Source organism: Lathamus discolor, chromosome 11 (genome assembly GCF_037157495.1).
Source record: "Lathamus discolor isolate bLatDis1 chromosome 11, bLatDis1.hap1, whole genome shotgun sequence".
NCBI classification, from domain to species: Eukaryota; Metazoa; Chordata; class Aves; order Psittaciformes; family Psittacidae; genus Lathamus; species Lathamus discolor.
Genome location: NC_088894.1, coordinates 12,064,821 through 12,088,912, shown reverse-complemented (window position 1 = coordinate 12,088,912; position 24,092 = coordinate 12,064,821). Strand labels below are relative to the sequence as shown.

The following is a 24,092-nucleotide window of genomic DNA, read 5'->3' as shown; positions in this document are numbered from 1 at the left end:
GCTTTTCACCCACAAATATTAGTAGATGCTCTTGGACCCACTGCCCTGCAGATCAGGGATGTTGTAACCCAACTCCCCTGCGAACCTGCAAAACTGGGCCAGTAGCAACTTCCATCAGGAAAACAGAAGGCTGCCCAGCTTTGCTCACACATCCCTCTGCAAACAGTGAAATAACATTTGCAGTGTTTAGCAATGACTTCATATCCCAAACTTCTGTTTTGACTAGTCTTGAAAAAGGCTTAGGACTCCACCTGGGGTTTTAGGCTTCTCCGTCCTTCCCTAGCCCACACCAGGTTGGATCTACAGTACCTGATGCCAGGCTTCATCCTGTTGGTGCTGGAGTCAAGCCCAGGAGTGAGGCAGAGGTGCTCAAATGCCTCAGGGCAGGGTCAGTGCTGGAGATGGAGGGTGCCCACCCCATTCAGGCCTTCATTCCTTGTTTCTAACTGCAAGGCTTCACCTGGGACAGGGCTGACATCAGCAGGGCAATGCCCATGCGATGGGGTTGGAGCTGCAGCTCCTCTCCATCCCTCTCTCCCCAGGGAGCCAGCTGTCTGCTAAGCCCGCAGTGCCCACAGCTCTGCCAATGGGGCTCTCACCAGGGAGCTGGCTCAGGAGAAAAGCAGCTCAGACCAGAAGTGTGAATAGGATGAGAAAAAGGAGTCCGGGCATGTCAGGATTCTGCCAAATGCCACCAAGCTTCGTGCTGTTTATGAGCAGTCTAAAGCTGCCTCATGGTCTCCAAGCCACAGCAAATTTCCCAGCAAGAGCCACAGCCCGTGGAGGGAATTTTTGCCATGGATAAAGACATCATTTCATCCCACTTGGAGTCTGTCTGGGAGCTGCAGACTGGTGCCACTGTTTCCTCTTGAATGTGGCTACAGATAACATTGGCTCCAGGGCACTGCTGGAGGTACCCAGAAGCAGCTCCCCAGAGCCTGTCAGGTATTACAAAATAGCAGCGATTGCATTTAAGTTTCATCTAAGGGCAAAAAACCAAATGAAGGGGGGAAGTCTGACAGTGCAGAAACACCCTAATCCCATTCAAATTACTTCCTATTTTGGTTGTGTTCTATTTGCGGTGATGAAAATAGATTGGCAGGTTGACGAGGTCTGTGTTCTTGGAGAATTTCTGTATTTCCAGGTTTCATCCCAGGTTAGAACAAAAATCAAGTTAGCAGTTATGAAGATCTCCGTGAAAATACCTTTGTTTGTTCCATACTGCCCATCTCCTGTGCCACACAAACAGGCTGGTGATATTCCAGCAAGAGCTGGAATTCTCTTTCCCTTTCGATTTAGAAAAACTGCAGATCGTGCAGTGATTGGGACAGAAGGCTGCCAGGATATTAATTTCTCTCCTGTGAGCTCAGCAGAAACGTTGCCTGTGAGTCAGATCAGAAGGGGAGGATTCCAGGGCTGAAATGATGTTGAAACTCCGATCTGTGCTGCAGCTGTCAGCAAAATGGCTCTTATTCATCATGGAACTGAAATCTGAAGGCTTATGGTGATAACACCTCCATAGTCACATCCTACCACCGCCACTCTTAAAGTCACCATGGCAGTGCATGGTGGTGGCAGCAAACCCCACAGGAGGCAGTAGGTGCAAGTGCTGATTTGTTGCCCTTAACCCCTTGCACCAACTGCCTCCAGCCCCAGAGGATGACTGGTTGGCGTCTCCAACCATCCAAAGTGTGCTTCAGGTACCCACAAGGTGTAGGCTGACCCTCCACATGCTGCCATGGGTTGCTGGGGAGCCCAAGGAGCGCCCAAGGACCATGGAAAAAGTACATTTAAGAAACCAGCAGTACTGGAACATCAGGTGGGAAGCCCAGTGCCAGCAGAGCCAGCACAGGCGCCCTGGGTCAAGCCTGGAATTTCTGGTCCAAACCATGGTTCCCACCAGCCATCCTGAGCAGCCTCACGTTCTCCCTGTCACTTCTTGCCTAAGATGCAGGACACCAGATTGACTCCCAGCTACATACTTGAGTACTCATCTGTCGTGGTTTCAGCCCAGGCTGTAAATCAGAACCACGCAGCTCTCACGCTCACTCCCCACCCCCCCACCCCGCTCCTGAAGGAACAGGAGAATCAAAAGAATGCAACTCCCAGGGGCTGAGATAAGAACAGCCCAGTAACTAAGGTACAGCACAGAGCACTGCTGCTGCCGCCAGTGATGATAATGATAAGGGAAATAGCAAGGGAAGAGAATACAATTGTTCACCACCCGCCGATACTGTGCGAACCTCTCTGGGTAGCTCTCTGTTATATCCTGGGCATGCCGTGCTGTGCTATGGATACCTCTTTGGTCAGTTTGGGTCAGGTGTCCTGTCCCTGCTTCCTCCCGGCTTCCCCTCCTCCCTGGCAGAGCATGAGGCTCACAAAGTCCTTGGTCAGACTAAAACATTTGAGCAATAACTAAAACCATCGGTGTTATCAGCACTGTTCCCAGGCTGAAAGTCAAAAACACAGCGCTGCACCAGCCACTAAGAAGAAGAATGACTGCTACTGCTGAACCCAGGACATCATCCTTCCCTCTCCCCATGCCCCAGTTTGTTCTGGCTCAGAGTCCTTCCTTCTCCCCATCAATCTTTCTTCCTATTAGATTTTCTTCTTTCATTTTTAATACGCCACTTCAAGGGGTTTCATGATGCTGGACAGACTCTTTGCTTTCAAGGACTGCAGTAACAATTCTTTTTGTTCAGAGAGGAGGGAGCATCAGAATAATGTCTTGTTTCACCAGCATTAATTCAGACAGCAGCACACAAGGGAACCAGATGCTGTGTTCAGCTGGGGGTGGCTGGTACATTCAGCAGTGCTGCTCTTCTTTGCACTGCTGAGAGTGTGACAGGGCATCAGGCAGCACCAGAGCAGGTCTTGTCTCTGAAGAGCTGGGATTACCCACTCTAACCACCTGGTTTGTGTTGCCTCATGAAGAGCCATCTGGCACAAGAGAGAAAGCTGTTGCTGTGTCTCCAAGGCATTGCTCCAACTTCGGGTTAAAATGCAGTTAAAGCTCAAGAAAAGAGGATGTTGGCAATGTCTTGCTGGGTTTAAACATCTTCACTAGCAGAGATGTTAAATTAATAAATACCCTCTTCTTCTTGACATTCCCCTCAACAATTCTATATTGTATGTAAAACGAACCATATGAGGGTGGCAGCAGAACGGTGTCTGCCTGACACGGTCCTGCTGTACTAAATGCAGGATGGAGGGATGTCAGCAATGCCATGAGAACATTTCAGATGCCACTGTACAGACACAACCCCTTAGCTGTACTTTCAACACCCCTGTGTGGCTGGCCGGGGATGAAGGGCTGGTCCCTGCTTCCCAGGCTTGGAGCTTGTGGGCATTTCTCCCCACCTAGTTTGTAGGTTTTAATCCACTCCACACATGTTACTCTGCCTTGAGATAACCGGGTTAACACTTTGCTGCCAATATCACCCTGTCCAGTGTGTTCAGCTGCCCCAAATGACAGAGTGGTTTGTGTTGGAAGAGGCCTTAAAGCTCATCCGGTTCCAACCCCTGCCACAGGCAGGGACACCTTCCATTAGAGCAGATTGCTCAAGATCCATATCTTTCTCCTGGGCTGAGCCCACCTCCAGCCAGCTGGAAGGACTGGGACTCCTCTACGGAGGGAGAATAAATAAAGGACCTGGGAGGCTCAGCAGGCAATGAGGGGAATAATAATGGTAAATTGCCAACAGTAATTAACCTGTGCCAGCAGTAATTAACCTGTGCTATCCTGCCTCTGTCTCTGCAGTGGTTACGACTTCGACTATGACTATTACAGGGATGACTTCTACGACAGGTGAGCAGGGGAGGCATCAGCCAAAGGGGTTTCCTACGGGGCAGCATCTTCCCTGCAGCGAGGTGGGGTGGAGGGTGGTCCAGCCCAGCCCAGGGCAGTGAGGTCCTGTGGCCAGGCTGTGCCCCGGCTCACCACCAGCACTGCTTGGGCTCCGGTTGTGCCACCCAATCACAGGCACAGGGCTCTGCTGGGGGTGCTGCAGGGTTCTTCAGCCTCCCCCCACCACCATGCTTCCATCCCACTCCAGGCTCTTCGAGTACCGGGGCCGAGTCTCCCCGGTGCCCAGGGTGGTCCCTGTGAAGCGGCCGCGGGTCACCATCCCGCTCGTGCGGCGCGTGAAGGCCACGCTCCCCGTCAAGCTCTTCGCCAGGTCGGCTGCCATCGCCAACAGCTCGGCCAAGCTGAAGCGTGAGTATGTGCGTGTGGAGACTGGTGTGCACACGGACCTCCCATCCTCAGGCATCCACACACAGGGCCAGATGCTCCCAAGGAAAACCTTGGAAACCCCCAAAACGTCTAGAAACAGCAGCCCAAGTGAGGACTTGAACACACAGGCTTTTTGGGGTGCAAAGGACCAACTATCCCTGCCAGTGCCGTAACAGGGAGCAGGGCAGCAAGGTGATGGACGAGAGCATGTTGCTGCTCCATGCCCCTGTTAGCTGTGCGCCCTGAACACCCCTCACCATGGCTCCTTCCAGCATAGACAAGCTCAAATGCATGCAAGCATCACCAGACATTGAGTCCAGGGATGCAAAGAGTATATTTCTAGCATAGGGTTTCTAGTTGAGATTTTAACCTGCTCAGTGGGCTGTCCTGGGGCTGACAGAGGGGTGAGGCAGGCACTTTGGGTGCTCTGCAGAGTTCTAAATGCCTTTTTTCCCTTTCTTTCTCCAAGTGAAGTGCAGCGAGCTGCAAACAATCAAAACTGAGCTGACGCAGATCAAATCCAACATTGATGCTCTCCTGGGCCGACTGGAGCAGATCGCTGAAGAGCAGAAGGTGTCCACAGGTCAGTTGGGTGCATGCGGGTGCCTCGGGGCCAGTTATAAAATACGCAGAGTGCAAGGAAGCACCCTGCAGAGCTGGCCACCATTGTGGCTTAGAGCATCCTCAAGGCTCTGACGGTGAAGTATGGAACCCCAGGTTCCAGGGTACAATCATAGGCCAAAAGTACAGGCTAGAATTTCCCAAATTACGGAATTGGGTTTTAAAATGGTAAGATATTTTTCTTTCTTTTGTCATATAGTTTGTATCTTTTCAGTTTGCTTTTTTATTCTATTCTATTCTGTTCTGTTCTGTTCTATTCTGTTCTGTCCGCTTCCCACACCCCCATCGGAGGGATGCAGAACAATGACTTGCTCTGCCCTCTCCGGGGTTACTTTTGGGCACCTTCCAAAATCAGCAAGACTTCCCAACACAGAAAAAACAGAAATAAAGTAGATGCATTACTCCCCTCCCAACTGAACCTGGGTTCCCGCTGGGTTAGTGTCATCAGGCTTCCCCAGCCCTGAGCCGGGTGGCTTGGCTCTTGCTCTCACAGAGGTACGGAAGAAGGTGGAGAGCAGCAAAAGCGAAGTCTCACAGGAAGACACAGCATCAGAGGCAGAGGCCAACACAGAGGAGCCGCTGAATGGGGACGAGGGCGAGGAAGAAGGTCTAGCACGGGATGAGTGTGAAGATGAACTGGTGAGTTGGGATAACAGACTCCTCCCCAGATAGAGGAGTTAAGTAATGGACACAGTTTCACTGGAGCTTACTAAATCCCCAGAAAAATAGTTTTTCATTCAAGAGAAATTGTTGTGTTTAAGTCCCGTGATTGTTGACAGCTTGTTCTTTCAAACCGTTCTGCTGCTTGCAAAAGCGATGACCTAGCAGATGCATGTGGGGATGCTGAAGAAACGTGGTTGGCTCTTGAAATTCAGACCACGTTTATCCTTGATTTCACAATTATTAATTGGTGGTTAAAACAAGTTGTTCTGCTCCCAAGTAATTCTCAGATGGATTGGAACATACGGCAGACAGGCTGTGTTACACTAACCACACTTTCCTAACAACATGCATTTGCAATGCCCTGTTGACTGGACGGACACGAAATGGCATAAGCTGAGTTGTAAGGTCCGAGCAAGCCACAGCTGCTGTGCCTGGAGCTGTACATCACAGGGTGGGCTGTACTCAAGCATGGCTGACCTGGCGTCATGCACACATCAGTCCTGTTGGCATTAGTCCCACCCTGAATAAGGACATTCCCAGTGAACCCGTTAAGACTCCTCTGAGAACAGAATCAGCTCCAGACCCAGGCAAAGAGCAGCAGGGTGCTGGGGTGGAAGGGCAGCCCTGCCTCCTGCCTCTTCTGCAGGACTGCAGCCCTGGGTTGGCACAGCTCTCCTGCTGAGGTCTGGGGATGCCCGGGCAGTCTCTGAGCCTGTGATGAGTGTCCCCTGCAACAGCTCTGTGCATGCTTCTTCCCTTCCTTCTGCTTCCTCACTGGTGGCAGCAGAAGTAAGGATGAAGCTCAGCATCGCTGAGGTGACAGCCCACATTGACATATACAGCCTTCCTCCTGTGGCCTAAAAGCTCCTCTAACTCAAAACACTTCCCAGCTTTTTTGTAGTCTTCTGCTCTGCCTCACCTTAGTCATGATGGGATCTAAACGCGGTGTTTCAGCTCTTCTGGTTTCTGGTGCCTCACAGCTGAAGTCCATGACCCCTAAATTTGAGAAGAGCTAATTAAGGGGAGACGACATAACAGATGCTTTAAAGAAGAAAGGCAAAATCTGGCCTCCATCTCTGTGTCACTTAGGAAAAGGAAGGCCAGGTTTGAATTACATCAAGGGGAACGAATGATGGCAATCGGGAGAAACTTGCAGAGACTAATAATGATAACACACAGCCTGTCAACAAAAAAATGTGGATTATCCTGCAATTAGTGGGATAAGGAAACAGAGTGGACAGACATCTGCTGGCAATGATTTAAGAAGAATGGTCTTCATTAAGAGTAGATGAACAAGATAACTATTTCAGCTCCCTTTCAACTATTTTCTGCAACTCTCTGCTCCTAAAGTGGTGCTGAGATCAGAAACATTTTCCTGCCGACATCAGACAGGCTCATATGTGCTCAGCATGCTTAACGTGTGCAGTTCGTCTGCAGGGATGTTTTCTTAAACACTGTGAGGTGGTTAACAAAAGCCGTCTTTTATATTCTGCTCCTGGCCTTACAACACTGAGCAGATCTAAAGTCTTCCCAGTTCCAGGGGAGTGACTCTTTTATCCCATGTCTCTTTGGCTTACACACAGCAGCGTAGCCTTCATCACCTGCTGTTCACGGACATGGTGCTCACACCGCTCCATAAAAACGTTATCGACCCTTGCATCATAGGAGAAGAGACAGAGGTCAGACAGATCTGACCTAGTAGTCAGTTTATTGAGATATAATCAGTAAATTTAGGTATGTAAAATACTTAATAAGTACAGTTGGACTGGCAGTCAATACTCTATTTACCCCACTTGCAGTATGGAATACAAAGATTATTGTGTAAACTTATTATATGTGTCTTAAATGTTGCATGCATGCAAAAAATGTCACTTACCAACCCATCAATGCCAGGTGTCAGGTAAGGGATCTATCAGACATGAGGGATAAACTTGAGAGGTGTCCCTGCCTGTCCTGGGTTCAGCAGTAGCAGTCAGTTTTTCTCCTTCTTAGTAGCTTAACCATGACAGTTCTTTTTGGCACCCAGCGTGGGGCTTGAACCAATGACCCTGGGATTAAGAGTCCCATGCTCTACTGACTGAGCTAGCCGGGCATTAGAAGGGGGGCACACAGCCACACAACCCACGTCCCCCCGCAGAGTCAGCGCGGAACTCCGACATCCCGGCAAGGCAGGGGTGGGGGGGGGTCCGAAAAGAACTGTCATGGTTCAAACCGAGCCACACAGCTCGTTCACTCACTCCCCCCCCACTTTTCTCCCCCTTTCTTTCCTTCCCCCCACCCTGCTCCCGGAGGAGAATCGAGAGAATGTAACTCCCACGGGTTGAGATAAGAACAGCCCGGTAACTACGGTATAACACGAACCACTGCTGCTGCCACCAATGATAATAATGATAAGAGAAAATAACAAGGGAAGAGAATACAATACCACCCACCGAATGAGTTTGACCCCCCCTGAAGAGAGCCCGTGCCCTTCTGAGTAACTCCCAGTTACCTCCCTGGGCATGACGTGCTGTGGTATGGCTAGCTTGGGTCAGGTGTCCTGTCTCTGCTTCCTCCCAGCTTCACCTCCTCCCTGGCAGAGCATGAGGCTCACAAAGTCCTTGGTCAGAGTAAACATTACTTAACAACAACTAAAACCATCGGTGTTATCAGCTCTGTTCCCAGGCTGAAAGTCAAAAACACAGCGCTGCACTGGCTACTAAGAAGGAGAAAAATGACTGCTACTGCTGAACCCAGGACACTGCCAAAGTGGAGATCCCTGCTCAGTGCTGAGGAGGGGGAGCTCAACAGGCCCTCATGGCTGCAGATACTTACAGTGTGAAGGGGTTGATTCCTAGTCCTATGCTGTACTGTCTTCATGTAGTTCTGGCCATTTATCAGCCCAGTCTCCAGCCAAACCATTTCTGGGGGCTTGGTGCTGGGCTCTCACACAATAGCATTAATTTTCTTCTGCCTGGACCCAGCTCCAGCACAAGCGAGAGGGACATAGTTTGTGCAAGGCAGGAACCAGAGCTGCCAACACTTGGGCTGTATGCAGCACAGAGACTTCCCTGCCTTGAACCTCTTCCCCATGGTGACAGCTGGGGAATATCCAATTGGACTTGGGTCTAAGGTCCCACCTATACCCTGTAGGCAACTGGAGGATGTCTCCTGGGGACCAGCAGTCCTGAGCATCCCTGTTTGTAGGGGAGTTCACCTCAGCTCATATGAAAATGCTATGGCTAAGCAGGGTGCTGTTTCACAGTGCTGCTAGCCCCAGCTAGTTGAGGGGAAGCACTTTAGACCTGGTCTCCTTTGCCTCCAGAGCAGTGTCCCATGGGCTTTTGTTATGCAGATCCCTGAACTACCCAAAATCCACTCTCTTAAGTTCAGGGGTTTGATTCTGTTCTTTACCTTGGTCCCTTCTTTCACAGTACTCAACTTCACAGGCTCATGGTCGCTCCATCTTCACACCTTCGACCAGTTCCTCCTTGGCCATGAGCAGCAGTCCAGAAGAGCATCTCCCCTGTGGAGCTGGTCAGTCGGCTGTGTCTAGAAGTTATTCCTGACACTTTCCAGAAATCTGGGTTGCTGCACCCAGCCCTGCTGCCTCCCACAGCTTGCCAGGGTGGTTGGTGTCCCTCAGGGGGCCAGGGGCCTGTGATCGGGAGGCTTCCTCCAGCCTTCCCGAGGAGACTTCGTATCCGATGGTCTGTAGCAGATACCTGCCGTGATGTCTGGCCCCTCATCCTCACCCACTTTTCCAAGGCAAATCCCTGTGATGTGGGCTATTCCTTTTCCCAGAGCACATGGCACCTCACCTGGCTTTCCAGAAGAGCCTGTTCCCAAGGTGCTGCCTGCTCTGTCATTACAGAGAAGGAGCCTTTATTCTGTTGCCAGCAGTCATAAGCCTCCAGACTTCCTTCTCTTGGGAGGCTCCATCCACAGCTCCTTTAAGCCTGGTACCTAGCTTTTCCTCCTTCATGCGTTGCAGTTCTGAGGCTTTTTGCCTGCAGGGTCTCAGAAAAGACCCTCTTGGTCTCCCTGTCTATAAAAATCTATTTATCTCCCTCAGTGCCCTGTAAACCAGGCTGCTGCTGCCAGGGTTGAGGCTGGGCTCCCTTGCCTTCTCTTTCAGATTACCTGTCATCCCCTGCAGGCATCCAGATCCATTTCCATCTCTAAAATATTCACCACAAAATTTGGCTTGTTCAGGAGATGAAATCCTACTGCTGAGCACCTAATTCTTTTAATGATGCTGCATTGCAGGATGGCTCCAGGAGGGGGTACTTCCACATGCTGTGCTTTCAAAACCACTGTTGCGTGGGGAGTGGTTCAGCACATCAGCACGGTTATTGTGGCCTTTGAAGTGATAAGGATTATTAATGTTATCATTCTGGACGATGATCTCTGCTGCAGACTGGGACCAGCTTCTGTGTTCAGCAGCAGTTATTGCATTGTACATGATTTGCCATTGCAAACTGGCTACCACTTAGCATCACTGGTCAGTTCCAGTGATGTGGGAATGCCCGTTCCCTGGTGTGTCCTAGGTCCCAAATTAGCTTCTCACAGTGCTACAACAAGGTGTGAGCTGTGCAAGCACACGCAGTAGCCTTTATGGAAGTGCTGAGCATGGACTTAACCTGTCCTCATTAGGCATCCAGTCTAACCACAGCAGTGTATGATACAGGCTCAGGACTTCTGGGACATGCCCACTGGAGGTGCAGGCTCTGGTGTAGCCCAGATCAGAAGCCTGGCTTTACACAAGGGAAGCTGGGCTTAGTTTCATCCCAGTCCCTTTGAGGCTCAGGAAAAGCCAGACTGCAGACTCCAAGAGGGAATCACACATCCCAGGGCTGTCTGGAAGAGACCTTCCAGAGTAAGGAGCCAGAGGAAGTTTCTGGGTTTGCGTGAGGCTGTGTGTGCCAGAAGCCGCAGCCACAGCACCCAGTGTCCACATCAGGTGTGTTTTGTAGCTCCCCCGCTGCTCTGAGCAGCGGCTCACTGCTCTCCAACACCATGGTACCAGCTGGTCACCACATGTGCAGTGGGATCACAGTGTCCTAGACAGGGCAGGAGGAACATGTGATGATTTACTGTTTCTGGCTCCCTTTTCCCTCCAGGAGAACAGCCATTACACAGATGTGGAGGATGCCAGACTACAGTAACCAGGTACAGCTCATACACTGCTTTTTAGAGGCTGATTCTGAGCAAAAGCTTTCGTTCCATGCATGTTGGGGTGGTTGCTGCTTCAGAAGATGCTCTTTCTTACTGATCCTCGGTGTTTTCCTAGCACTGAGCCTGGCTGCTCAGCTGGGTCACAGATCAGCCCCCCACTCCCTTTCCTAAATCACAAAACTTTGAGGTGCAAGGAAAATGATGTACCTTCATCCTGCCCTTCTCTCCTTGCAGCCCATTCAGAACAGCAGTGAGCAACAGTGTGAGGAAAGCACGAAGCTAAACCCTGTCCTGGCACATTGAGCAAGACAAGCTGAATTGAAGTGCTGCTGTCATCTCTACCTGGCATTCAAAAGGAGAAACATGGCCTGACATCTTCCATCCATCTGTAAAGCAAAGACAAAGGAAACCCATCATACCAGTGAATCCCCACTACCCTGTGCAATGGATTCAGAGCTCTGCAAATAGCAGAGGCAGGGTCCAAACCCTGCACAATCCAGAACCATCACTGACCAGATAATGGGAGAGCAGTTGTGTCACCAAATGAGTCAGAGATGCTATGTTAATGAGTCAGCTTTTTGTAGGCAAGGAGGGAGAACTAAGCCTAATCCAATAAAGACATTTTTTTCCCATGCTAGGTGAGAGCAAGAGCCTTTGCTAACTGGGGGAGAAGTACTGTCTCAGTTTGGACAATTTGAGTTCTCACTCTAAAGATCATGCTGAGGAAGAGGGTGTGGGGTGAGCTGTCCTCCCAGAGCTGTCACATCCAGTCGTGTCTCTTTTACCCCATAAGCTGCTGTGAGTACAGGGTCACTTCCAGGAGTCTGTGCTGGTGTATGTGCTATGTCTGTGTATCTGTTTGAAGAGAGGGGAAAGGGAAAGGAAGCTGCCTGCAGGAAACAAGTGATGCCAAGCAGGAGCATAAATCAGCTTCAGTGATCCAGAGAATGGTTTGTCTCCTCATTCTCCACTGGGAAACCACAATGTAAAGGCTGGCAAGTTGCTGCAGAGTGAGGGGGTTCAAGTGCTATGTGGATGAGACCCCATTCTGGGACCAGCTGCAAGGGGTGTTATCCAAGCACTTTTCCAGTGTCAGAGACATCAGCCCCTTCCCCAGGGTGCCCCAACCTCTCTGTTTCTTCACACTGACCTGGCACACTGGGTGAGCATGCGACAGCTCCTGCTCCTGACTGCAAAGGCATCCAGTTTCCATCACCAGTCTCCACCACTGGTCTGATGATCTGCACAGCGTGACAACTGGCCTGACCGTAACGTGGCTGGTAACGGTGAATACCCCGAGCATGATGCATGTGCGCGTGCAAGCACCTCCCCTGCCTACCCAGATTCAAGCTGGTTTTGATCCATGCCATGTCCTGCAAGTAGAGGGCTGCAGCAGCCAGCATGCAGCTTGTCATGGGAACCCCCTTACACCAGGTCTCTCAACCTTTCTCTTCTTGTTCGTTCCTCCTTATCCAGTTTTTCTGAGTTCCAGGGTAGATGGGACTGAAACTCACACAGCACTTTACTCAGTCACTCAGATGTGTACTGCCCATGTCTCCTTTTCCCCTCCATAACACATACATACAGGTCAGTGCTTTGAATCCAGATCAGTGTCCACACCTCCTCCGTGGTCAAACTCTCCCACAAAACATGTGCCCCCCCCAGGTCTCATAGAGTGCTCCTGTGCTCAGAGCCAAACCTCATCTACAGCATCCCTCTTCTAAGGGTGAAGGGGAAAACAGGTCCTGGGGGCAAAGCTTCCCTCCCCTGAGGGCCATTGTGGAGCAAGCATGGCTCTTGAAGCACAATGTTTATTTGCATTTCTTAGTTTCCAAGAATTCATGAGGGATTTAAGGGATAGCCGTGCTTTCTCCTACCTTTTTCCGGTTCCTGTACAATTTACCCACTGTGTTGTACTGAGCCGTTGTAGAGCTGTTTTCTAGGCTTTGAGAGATGAGCTGCAGTTTTTGCTATGAACTGACTGTGATGCTGATGTTTGGGAGAAAGGTGACCTTGTACATACAATCCTGTATAATAAAAGAAAGAAATCTAATTTGCTTCTCTCTGTGTCATGCGTACACACATACATGCGTACACATATACATACACACATACACATATACATACACACGTACACAGGCATACACACATACATACACACATCCACATATACACACATACATACACATGTACACACACACATACACACAGACACGCACCTACACACATACATACACCCATACACATATACACACACGTACACACACATACACACACGTACACACGTACATACATATATACACACGTACACACACATACACACACGTACACACGTACATACATATATACACACGTACACACACATACACACACGTACACACGTACATACATATATACACACGTACACACACATACACTTACATACATACACACATCCACATATGCATACACACGTACACACATACACACGCCTACACACATACACACACACATACACACACACGTACATACATACACACATATACACACACATACATACTTACTCACATGCCTACACACATATGCACACACATACACATACACATGCTTTTTTCCTCTATTTCAGAGAAGTCTTTTCCCTTCCTAAGCTTCCACTCTGCCCACAGGATTTACTTCCCCTTACACAAATTATATCCCACTGGGCTGAGCCAGACGTCTGCATTCACAGGGGCTCTAGGACTCTTCCTCTGAAGGCCTGGGAAGTCATTTGATGCAGGAGAGCAGGGTACAGATCCAGGCCTTTAATCTCTTGACTTTGCACGGGCTCAGCTCATAAGAGACTGGAAAAAATCAGGTTGCTATTCCAGTTTGCACAAGGCAACGATGCTAATAAATGCTCCTTAGACACAGTGTGTTCTGGCTGTTTCCCCAGTCCCTTCCTCAGCAGAGCAAAGCTCACACAGCGTTGCCAGCTGCACGTGTTCACTGTAGTAAACATCCAAACCCTGGCACGTTTGCCATCAGGATCACAGTCTGCTCCCGTTCCCTGACTCCCCCAGCCCATCTTCCCAAGTGTGAGCATGGGGTGCTGCACACTCAGAGCACAACACAGCACCTCAGCCACAGCCCGTCCATCCTCATCCTCAACCCCAGCCTACACCACACTCTGCTGTCACAGGGGAGCGGACCAGAGTGAAGAGCAGAACCCTCGTTATTGGGCTTGTCCTGATGAACAGGAAGATTTGTGGTGCTCCTCAAAAGCATTTTAAACATCTATGACACAAAAAGATCTGCTAGATCTTACGTGCTCTTGAATGAATATAAAAGGGTACCACCTGACATGCAATCAATCGACCTCTTTCTACAATCCATTGTCCCCATAGAGCCACTCCATGTAAATTATCCCTGTCCTGCTGGAACGTGGGCAGATGAAGGTTGGGCTAGTCCATTATCCCCAACATTTCCTGCAAGACAGCAGTTTATTCATCTGCACATTCTGAAGAAAAACAACCAGCATAAACCGAGCAACTCAAGTGAACGTAACAGGCAGTTTCCATCTTGTGACCTGGAAACAAGAAATGCTTTGTTAAAGGCTTTCCCCACCACCCACAAAGGCAAGATCTCATTACCAAGAGTCCTGGACCTTGCTTGACATCTCACATTTGCTGCTGTGCTTGTTGCCATCCCATCTGCGTTTGGTGGCAACGGCAGCATGGTCTTTGTTGTAAACAAAACCAAAGGTCTCTGTGTCTCTGCTGCCTTGCCAGCACCTCTGGAAAGAAAATAAGAAACATCTGAGGTTGCCAAAACACTTTGGGCATTAATGTGCCGCTCTGGATGGGAACAGCAGATGGGCAAGAACTTTTGGTGCTCTGTTTTTTCATATGCTGGCCTTGGCAATTTCTAGAGCAATAGAGTAGGGTTATTGCAGGGCAAATCCTCCTTTTATGTGCTTCTGGAGATAGAAAGACCAAAGCACCTCTAAATCTTGCATTCAGTTTGAGTCAGGAGATACTTTGTTGTGCCCCCATTGACTTTAATAAATCCCTTTAATGAGCATCACAATCAAAGTCCATGCGGTGCTTTGCAAATACTTCAATTCCTGCAGCTGTAATAGGATATGTTCTTTGGGGAACTTGTGAAATCCAATTGCTGCCTCTGTGAGAGTTTTCATATCCGTCCTTCCCATTATCTGCAAGAGATTTAATTCCAGATCTTTCCTCTTCTCAAGAAAGTTATGGAAACATTTGGAGACATGACCACGAACCCTAAGGGCTCCTGTGGATTCTGTCCATCCTTTGCCAGGAAAACCCACCCAGGCCTTGGATTGGGGATGGTCTGATGCCAAAAGGACTCAACCTATACACCATATCCTCTGTGTGTGTCTGGCAGAGGGGCTCAAGCAGTCGTTCTTGCCTGTACTGAGCCCCACACCATCGGCACTGCTCATGTACCCATCACGGTGATGTGTGGATGGGTATGTGCCAATACAGACACACTTTAGCAAGAAAACCCTCAAGTTTAGCCCACATTTATTTCCTAGCAGGTGGATTGTTTTCACAGAATCACAGAATCCCAAGGGTTGGAAGGGACCTCAAAAGATCATCTAGTCCAACCCCCCCGCAAGAGCAGGGTAACCTACAGTACATCACACAGGAACTTGTCCAGGCGGGCCTTGAATATCTCCAGTGTAGGAGACTCCACAACCCCCCTGGGCAACCTCTTCCAGTGCTCTGTCACTCTTACAGTAAAGAAGTTCTTCCTGATGTTAACGTGGAACTTCCTATGCTCCACTTTACACCCATTGCCCCTTGTCCTATCACTGGATATCACTGAAAAAAGCCTAGCTCCATCATCCTGACACCTACCCTTCACATATTTGTAAACATTGATGAGGTCACCCCTCAGTCTCCTCTTCTCCAAGTTAAAGAGACCCAGCTCCCTCAGCCTCTCCTCATAAGGGAGATGTTCCACTCCCTGAGTCATCTTTGTGGCTCTGCGCTGGACTCCTTCAAGCAATTCCCTGTCCTTCTTGAGCAGAGGGGCCCAGAACTGGACGCAATATTCCAGATGCGGCCTCACCAAGGCTGAGTAGAGGGGGAGGAGAACCTCTCTTGACCTACTAACCACTCCCTTTCTAATGCACCCTAAGATGCCATTTGCCTTCTTGGCCGCAAGAGCACATTGCTGGCTCATGGTCATCCTCCTATCCACCAGGACCCCCAGGTCCCTTTCCCCTTCGCTACTTTCCAGCAGGTCAACCCCCAACCTGTACTGGTCCATGGGGTTGTTCTTCCCCAGATGCAAGACTCTACACTTGCCCTTGTTAAATTTCATCAAGTTTCTCCCCGCCCAACTCTCCAGCCTGTCCAGGTCTCGCTGAATGGCAGCACAGTCCTCTGGTGTGTCAGCCACTCCTCCCAGTTTTGTGTCATCAGCAAACTTGCTGAGGGTGCACTCAGTTCCCTCATCCAGGTCATTGATGAAAATATTAAACAGCACCGGTCCCAGCACCGACCCCTGAGGGACTCCACTAGTCACAGACCTCCAGCTAGATTCTGCGCCATTGACCACAACTCTCTGCCTTCTTCCTTTCAACCAGTTCTCGATCCACCTCACTACTTGATCGTCAAGCCCACACTTCCTTAGCTTATCTATGAGGATGCTGTGGGAGACAGTATCAAATGCCTTACTGAAATCAAGAAAAACGACATCTACCGCTCTACCATCATCCCTCCACCTAGTCACTTCCTCATAGAAGGCTATAAGGTTGGTCATACATGACTTCCCCCTCATAAAACCATGTTGGCTGTTCTTAATGACCCCCTCATCCTTGATATGCCTAGTGATGGAGTCAAGAATAAGTTGTTCCATCACCTTTCCAGGGATGGAGGTAAGGCTGACCGGTCTATAATTACCCGGGTCCTCCTTCTTGCCCTTCTTATAGACCGGTGTGACCTTTGCCATGCGCCAATCCTCAGGCACCTCGCCCATTTCCCACGACTTACCAAAGATGATGGAAAGTGGCCTAGCAATGACCTCCGCCAGCTCCCTCAGCACCCGTGGGTGCATTCCATCCGGACCCATCGATTTACAGATGTCCAGATTGCACAGCTGATCCCTAACCCAATCCTCATCTACCAAAGCAAACTCCTCCTTTGTCCTGACTCCTTCTGGGGCTATAGAAATCCGGGGCCCTCGGGGAGAGTCTGCAGGAGTAAAGACAGAGGCAAAGAAGGCATTCAGCACCTCTGCCTTCTTTATATCCTCTGTCCCCAGGGCACCCACCACGTTCAGCAGCAGGCCTATATTGCCTCTTGTGTTAGTTTTGTTTGCTATGTATTTGAAGAAGCCCTTTCTATTGTCTTTAACCCGACTAGCAAGATTGAGTTCCAAGGAGGCCTTAGCTGTCCTAATTGCCTCCCTACATCCTCTAACAACTGTCCTATATTCCTCCCAAGTGGCCAGCCCCTCCTTCCATAATCCATAGATTCTCCTTTTCCACTTGAGTTTGCCCAGCAGCTCCTTGTTTAACCATGCTGGTCTCCTAGATCCCTTACTTGACTTCCTACTCATTGGGACGCTCTGATCCTGAGCTTGGAAGAAGCGGTCCTTGAATGCTAACCAACTATCTTGAGCCCCTTTACCGCCTAGTACCCTTTCCCATGAGACTTCCCTTAGCAGTTGACTGAAGAGGCCAAAGTTGGCCCTTCGGAAATCCAGAACTGTGGCTTTGCTAGGTATTCTATTCCTCCCACACAGGATCCTAAACTCCACCATCTCATGGTCACTGCAGCCAAGGCTGCCATTGACCGTCACCACTTCGACCAAACCCTCCTTGTTGGCGAGTACTAAATCTAGCAGTGCTGCTCCCCTAGTTGGTACGTCCACCATTTGCATTAAGAAATTATCATCAATGCACTCGAGGAACCTCCTAGACTGTGAATGACTGGCTGTGTGAGTCTTCCAGCAAATATCGGGGTAATTAAAGTCCCCCACGACGACTAAGGCATGTAGTCGCGAGGCTACTTCCAGTTGCCTGTAGAAAGCCTCATCAACTCCTTCGTCCTGATCAGGAGGTCTGTAATAGACCCCCACAACTGTATCACCCGTGCCAGTCTGCCCCTTGATTCGTACCCACAGACATTCCACTTGCTCCTCATCCGACCCCGGACAGAACTCAATACATTCTAGTTGCTCTCTCACGTAAAGAGCCACTCCACCACCTCGCTTCGCTGACCTATCTTTCCTAAAAAGGACATAGCCATCCATGACCACATTCCAGTCATGTGAACTGTCCCACCATGTCTCTGTAATCGCCACTAGATCATAACCTTTAGCCCGCACACAGACTTCTAACTCCTCCTGTTTATTCCCCATGCTGCGTGCATTGGTGTACAGGCATTTCAGGGAGCCAGTCCTAGTACCCTTTTTCCCCTGCGGGACAGGGTCTAAAGAGCTATCCTTTCCCACAAGTGAAACAAGAGATTGATAGTCCTCCTTAGCCCGCCACCCTTCAATCCCTAGCATGTTCCTCTTGGGCTTGTCCCCAACAGGCCCTGTTAAATCCCCTCCCCCCTTCCTAACTAGTTTAAAGCCCTGTCAATAAGCCCTGCTAACCCCTGCCCCAAAACCCTTTTTCTTCTCTGGGACTGGTGTATCCCGCCTGTCACCAGCAAACCAGGTGTCCCATACAGCAGCCCGTGACTGAAAAACCCAAACCCCTGCCTTTGGCACCAGTCACGTAGCCATACATTAACCTGCAGAGTCTTCTTATATATCCCTTCACCCTCGCTTGCAACAGGTATGGAGGCAAACACCACTTGCGCTCCAGACCTGGCAGTTTGGGAGGGTTCGTCAGAATTTCCCACTGATCCCAGCTTGCACCTCCTCCTTGTGCTCGCAGCCCCAGCGGTTCACCCAAAGGAGACACAAAGAGAGTGCATCAAGATAGATGAGATGAGAAAGGGGAAAAGGAATTATCCTAATAGGATGGGATTTTTCTTGAGACATCCAGCTTTTGCTGTCATCACCATTGGTTGCGTGTGGAGAATGTCTGCCTTGGAGAATTGCTAAACACATGGCAGCGACCAGCTCAAAGAGTCTGTTGAGCCAGTAAAGATGGTGAGAAAATGACCACACAGAGGATATACAAAGAACCCAACTGAGAGCTGGAAAAACCCTGCTCATACCTTAATTCGTATGTGGCAATAGAAAATATACAGACAGCACCCAGTGGGGAAATAAAAGATTTTATATAGTCTAATCCTTTCAGTACTTCAGAAGACAAAGGCTGGCCACAGAGATGGTGTGACAGAGCACTCGATGAGAATGCAAAGAGATGGGCTGTAGCTGTGGGCTGTTAGTTCCTATTTCGGACTCATTCCCATGCTCCTCACAGCACTCCCTTCTCCCCTTCCTCTGGTTTCCTGCTTCCTTTTAAGCACTATTTCAACCCACAAGGCTATGAATATACAAGACCCACTGTGAATATCATGCTCCTCTGAAAAACATTCAATGTGTAACAGGCAAAGCATAGTGCACTGGGCATCACAGTCCAAATTAGAAAGGTAAACCTGATATACACAGTCACCTTTTTTAAGAGCAGAGCTCTCAAAAGACAGTATTTCAAGACAGCAGGAATACTAACCCAGAGCTAGTACCTCTGCACACACAGTCGCTACCTTTCTGATTGCATTTCTGTTTATCCTCTGTGGCATTTGCATACCTGCCTAATAGAATCATAGAATCATAGAATAGTTAGGGTTGGAAAGGACCTCAAGATCATCCAGTTCCAACCCCCCTGCCATGGGCAGGGACACCTCACACTAAACCATCCCACACAAGGCTTCATCCAACCTGGCCTTAACACCGCCAGGGATGGAGCACTCACAACCTCCCTGGGCAACCCATTCCAGTGCCTCACCACCCTAACAGGAAAGAATTTCCTCCTTAGATCCAATCTAAACTTCCCCTGTTTCAGTTTTAACCCGTTACCCCTTGTCCTGTCACTACAGTCCCTGACGAAGAGTCCCTCCCCAGCATCCCTATAGGCCCCCTTCAGATACTGGAAGGCTGCTCTGAGGTCTCCATGCAGCCTTCTGTGTGGCAGTCCCTCTGGATGGCATCCCTTCCCTCCAGCATATATACATCATGTTTAATCTTATTTTGTCATTAACTGTGTGTTTCCTTTCTGTATTCAAGGACCCTTCAGCCTCCACAGTAGTACTCCTTTCTGCTACATAGGGACGACCACAGCTCCATCACTGCTAAAACAGCAGGAGCAGGACCACTGTGGTGGCAGCAGGAGTTGCGAGATGCCAGTGGGGGATGCTGGGCTGCAGAGGGGAGGTTAGCACAGGCAGGATGGGCTCCGAGCCACAATGGTGCTCCCCATGTTTGCTTGGGGGCTCTTTCTGCTGGTTGCTCCTGAGCCATTCAGGGAGAGGAGGACAGGCTGGGCAGCATGGCTAGGACATCCACTCATCTTCACCCTGTGCTCCAGCTTGGTCTTCTCCACACTGCTAGGCAGATCTGCTTCATACCCACATAGGCCAAAGCATCCTGTCTCCTGATTTTGGCCACCTCAGAAGACACCTCTCCGCCCACAGCATCACCATAAAGCACAGACACGGCCCCAGCCCCAGCACACTCATAGAATCCCAGACTGGTTTGTGTCGGAAGGGACCTTAAAGCTCACCCAGCTCCAACCCCTGCCACGGGCAGGGACCCCTTCCACTGGAGCAGCTTGCTCCAAGCCCCTGTGTCCAGCCTGGCCTTGAGCACTTCCAGGGATGGGGCATAGATGAGCACTCATCATTCTTTAAGCCTGAACATGTTCTTGGTTGGGGGCAGGAATTAATGGCCGCCTGCCTCACCCACAACAAAGTGTAGAGGCAAACAATGTGTTTCAGCACACAGCTTAAATGAATCTGAGAAAATGGACCAGGCCTGGAAATAAAAACAAATTTTCACGTACAAAAAATTGGAGACTACACAGCCAGCCCCAGGCGGCCTCAGTGCCAGGGGGACCTCAATGGACACCACAGAGCAATAGAGTAGGGTACGAGTGTAAATAACGATGTCAAGAGAACACAAGAGATCTTCGCACAGCTCCTGCCGATGAAAGAAATGCAATCCACTCTGCTGGCTGGGACTTGCAGGAGAGCAACCCATTGTGTGAGGGTGTCCGAAAGTGTAGAGACAACGCAGCAAAGAAAAGTTCTTTAAGCTTCATTTCAAGTGAGCTCACATTTCTCAGGACTCTTTTTTTCATGTTCATGGTGGAAAAAAAGGCAGTTTTGGTGCTGAACAAGGGCACAGCACAAGGCCTGCAGCAGGCTCTGAGGACCATGAGCAGTACAGAAAGGCATTTCAGTCCACAAAATTAAAAAGAACTAAACCCTACTTTTTCCTTGCCTTGTTTTCAAGATGAATTACATCAAGCTTTCCTCCCTGTAACAACAGCAATAAAGCTCCCTTTTTCTTTTTTAATGAAAATGCGTATTAGCACAAGAGCATTTTAAGGTACATTAGAAACAAGATCCAGCTGTGTCACGTAACACTGGTGACAATTAGTTCACAAATACGTTTTGCCGTCAGTCACACAGTCCCACTCCACCCCGAGTGCAATGTTCCCACATGGAAGAAACAAATGCACAAATTCCATGGGATAATTGCCCAAAGCAATACTGGGGAAAGAAACAAAGCTTTTAAAACTAAGTCGTTTTGGTAAAGAATGTAGAATTAAGGGAGCTGCTTCTGTGTTAGAAAACCCCAAGTCTCTGCGAGCCCAGAGACCCACTGTGGAAGATGCAATGGGCTGAAGAGGGGGGCATTTCTCCATGGTACTACCCATTTCAGCTGGGTATTTAGCAGCAAAATTATTAATAACACAGATGTGAAGTTATGACTGTTTTATTCCAGAAATATGCTGTTATTTGCAATACGCAAAGAAGAAAATAGGATGAACAGCAGGCTCACACAGCGAGGAGCAAGACTGGTGTTACAGTCACAAGCAGAAAGGAAGGGAGAAAGCATTTCTCTTTCCACAAGGAAAAGCCAATTCCTCGTATCCATCAGGCAGCAAGGTGCTTCCAGGGCCAGCTTAAATTTCTGCTTCTACTACGGTTGCTCCCTTGGGCTTGTGACAGAGACTAACACAGGTTCAGCCATACTCCATATAGAGGATATATAAGAATGCACAGTGTGTATACGTGTGTGTAATACCTATGTGAATACATCTGTGTATCTTAGCTATATTAATCTATGTTGAAACGCCTACAGTAAAAGCACAGTCTCCCTAAACTCTTCCTAAAAACTAAGAGACCGAATTGCCTCTGGAGGCACTTCCCTGTCTTCATTAGGGACTATAGAAAGAACTGAAAACAAAGGATTTCTTAGTCAAGGGACTGGAGCCAGATGAGGTCCCTTCAAACCAAAAGTTCTATAAGGGAGGTAGAGCTTCTCCTGTAAAGATCAGCAAGAATCCTTGAACCTGTTTCTCTTTAGGATTCCCCAGTTTCCAGGAAATGTCTGCCTTCAAAAGCATCAGGATCAGAGTAACCTTTCTTCTCCATCAGCTCTCTGCATTGAAACGCGCACACTGAGGGAAAGGAAATGTGGAATTGTGCTGCCTTCTCACCATAGGATTTTATAGTTTATCCAACACCCTTTTAGCTATTAGCCCAAATCAGAGCCATTTAAGAAATGCTTTCCCACAGCTGACAGACACCTGGGCCTAGACCGAGCCACGATTTAGGTTAACTGCCCAAATGCCCCTATTCTGCTGCAGAAAGCAGAATATGAGGTAGAGCCATATAGGTCCAACCTAACCCTGGCTGATCCCCATGAACATTGTGAGAATCCAAACATGTGCAGACTTAAGCGGTAGGCTGCCTTTGCACTGCTGGAAAAGCCCAAGGGAGGCTTTCATCAGGGCAAGCTTGTCCCAGTACATGAGCACTGTCTGCAACCTGTTCCTGACCATTTTCCTTCAGGGATACCAAACTGCCCATTTTCCCATCATTTATGAGGAAGGTGAAGCAGAAAGGGCAGAATGAGCTGGAAGAACAACAGTTAACAGGAGAGCTCAGAACCAGGGTAAGTGAACCCAATCTTACCATCCAGGGTTGGATGTACATCCAGACTGATGTCCTGCCTCTGGCAGGGGCCAGACATAGGCTGCTCAGGGAAGAGCTTGCACTGCAGCAGCCAGGCACAAACCCACCTACTGGGAGAGCAACCACTTGTCCAACAGAGCGCTACAGAAGATCGTATTCTGCTACTCAGGCAACATGGGACTAAGCTTTACTATGGCAAAACCAAACTGAAAACAAAAAAGCAAGCATTTTGGAAGCGGTGTAGTGTCGCAGCTTGTTCTTACAGCTGAACTGGCAGCTTGTGCAGCTGCAGTTTGCTGTTAAACATCTGTCTTCAATTCTTTCTCAAAGCTTGGCCTCTCATTTGCTTGGATACTCTTCTATTAGCCTGGTAATCTGGAATAAACTTCTAGGAAACAAATGAGCAAAGAGGCAGAACAGATAGCTGGGGAAATGTCATTTAAAAGATTAACAGATAAATTCTAACGAATCACAGCCATCAGCATCACACTCTTGACTTTCTGAGCTTTCCTGCTGTTTCTATTTCTGTACCTCCACTAGATACCATCATGCGCGTTTTTGCCTGACTACAGCAGAACATCCAATGCAACTCGTGACAAACCTTGTCCTGTTTTCAGCAGCAGCTTTGAACGTTGCTTTTTCCTCTTGCTTACAGTTGTATTTGACCAAGTTTCCCTGACAAGCAGGCCCACAACTGACACAAACCAGGGATCTTAGGGAGTGGTGTACATGGCAGAAGGACACAGTATGTGGTGACCCACAGGCACTAATGACACCCAGTATGAATCAGAAATCCCCACTCCCAATGGCAATTATAAATGCTTCTCCTTCTTTACACCCTTTCTGATGGACAGAAATACTACTGCTTTGACAAAATCTTTGTTCTAGACAAAGATTGTTCTGTTCTATCTGTTCTAACTGCTTCTGCTGTATCCCATGCGATAAATCCCTGGAGGAAAGAGAGGTCCAAGAAAGCCGGTTAATACTCAAGGATCATCCCCTACAGGCTCAGAACTGACACATCCCAGCAAAGAGGAATTCAGGCAAGGATGGAAGGAAGACTGCACTGATGAACATGGAGCTTCTGGACAAACCCCAACATGAGAAGGAAGCCTACAGAGCATGGAAGCCAGAACAGTAGCCTGGGAGGAACATAAAGAAATTGTCTGAGCAGCCAGGGAAGAGGCTGAGAAAGTTAAAGCCTTGACAGAATTACATCTGGACAGAGCCAGGCAGAGGAAAACTTCTATAGGTATGTCGGTGGTAAACAGGGAAAACATGGGCCCCCTCTGGAAGGAAAAGGGAGTCCTGGTTAC

The 24,092-nt window shown here is 49.1% G+C and overlaps 1 protein-coding gene and 1 non-coding gene across 5 annotated transcripts in view; one reads left to right on the top strand and one right to left on the bottom strand.

Moving 5' to 3' along the window:
* The window catches only part of RALY (RALY heterogeneous nuclear ribonucleoprotein), a 109,880-nt gene extending 98,291 nt beyond the window's left edge, over positions 1–11,589 (top strand). For 3 of the 4 annotated variants that reach the window (XM_065691610.1, XM_065691611.1, XM_065691609.1), the window contains 6 exons: positions 3,761–3,808; positions 4,056–4,216; positions 4,704–4,817; positions 5,349–5,494; positions 10,621–10,669; positions 10,910–11,589. In XM_065691610.1, the coding sequence (XP_065547682.1) occupies positions 3,761–3,808; positions 4,056–4,216; positions 4,704–4,817; positions 5,349–5,494; positions 10,621–10,665 (514 nt within the window). In that variant the 3' untranslated portion in view covers positions 10,666–10,669; positions 10,910–11,589. The remainder of the gene's footprint in view (positions 1–3,760; positions 3,809–4,055; positions 4,217–4,703; positions 4,818–5,348; positions 5,495–10,620; positions 10,670–10,909) is intronic. The other variant, XM_065691612.1, reaches the window with a different exon arrangement.
* TRNAK-CUU (transfer RNA lysine (anticodon CUU)) lies at positions 7,538–7,610 on the bottom strand. The gene has a single exon. It is a non-coding gene; the product is annotated as a tRNA-Lys (tRNA).
* Positions 11,590–24,092: the final 12,503 nt, after the last annotated feature.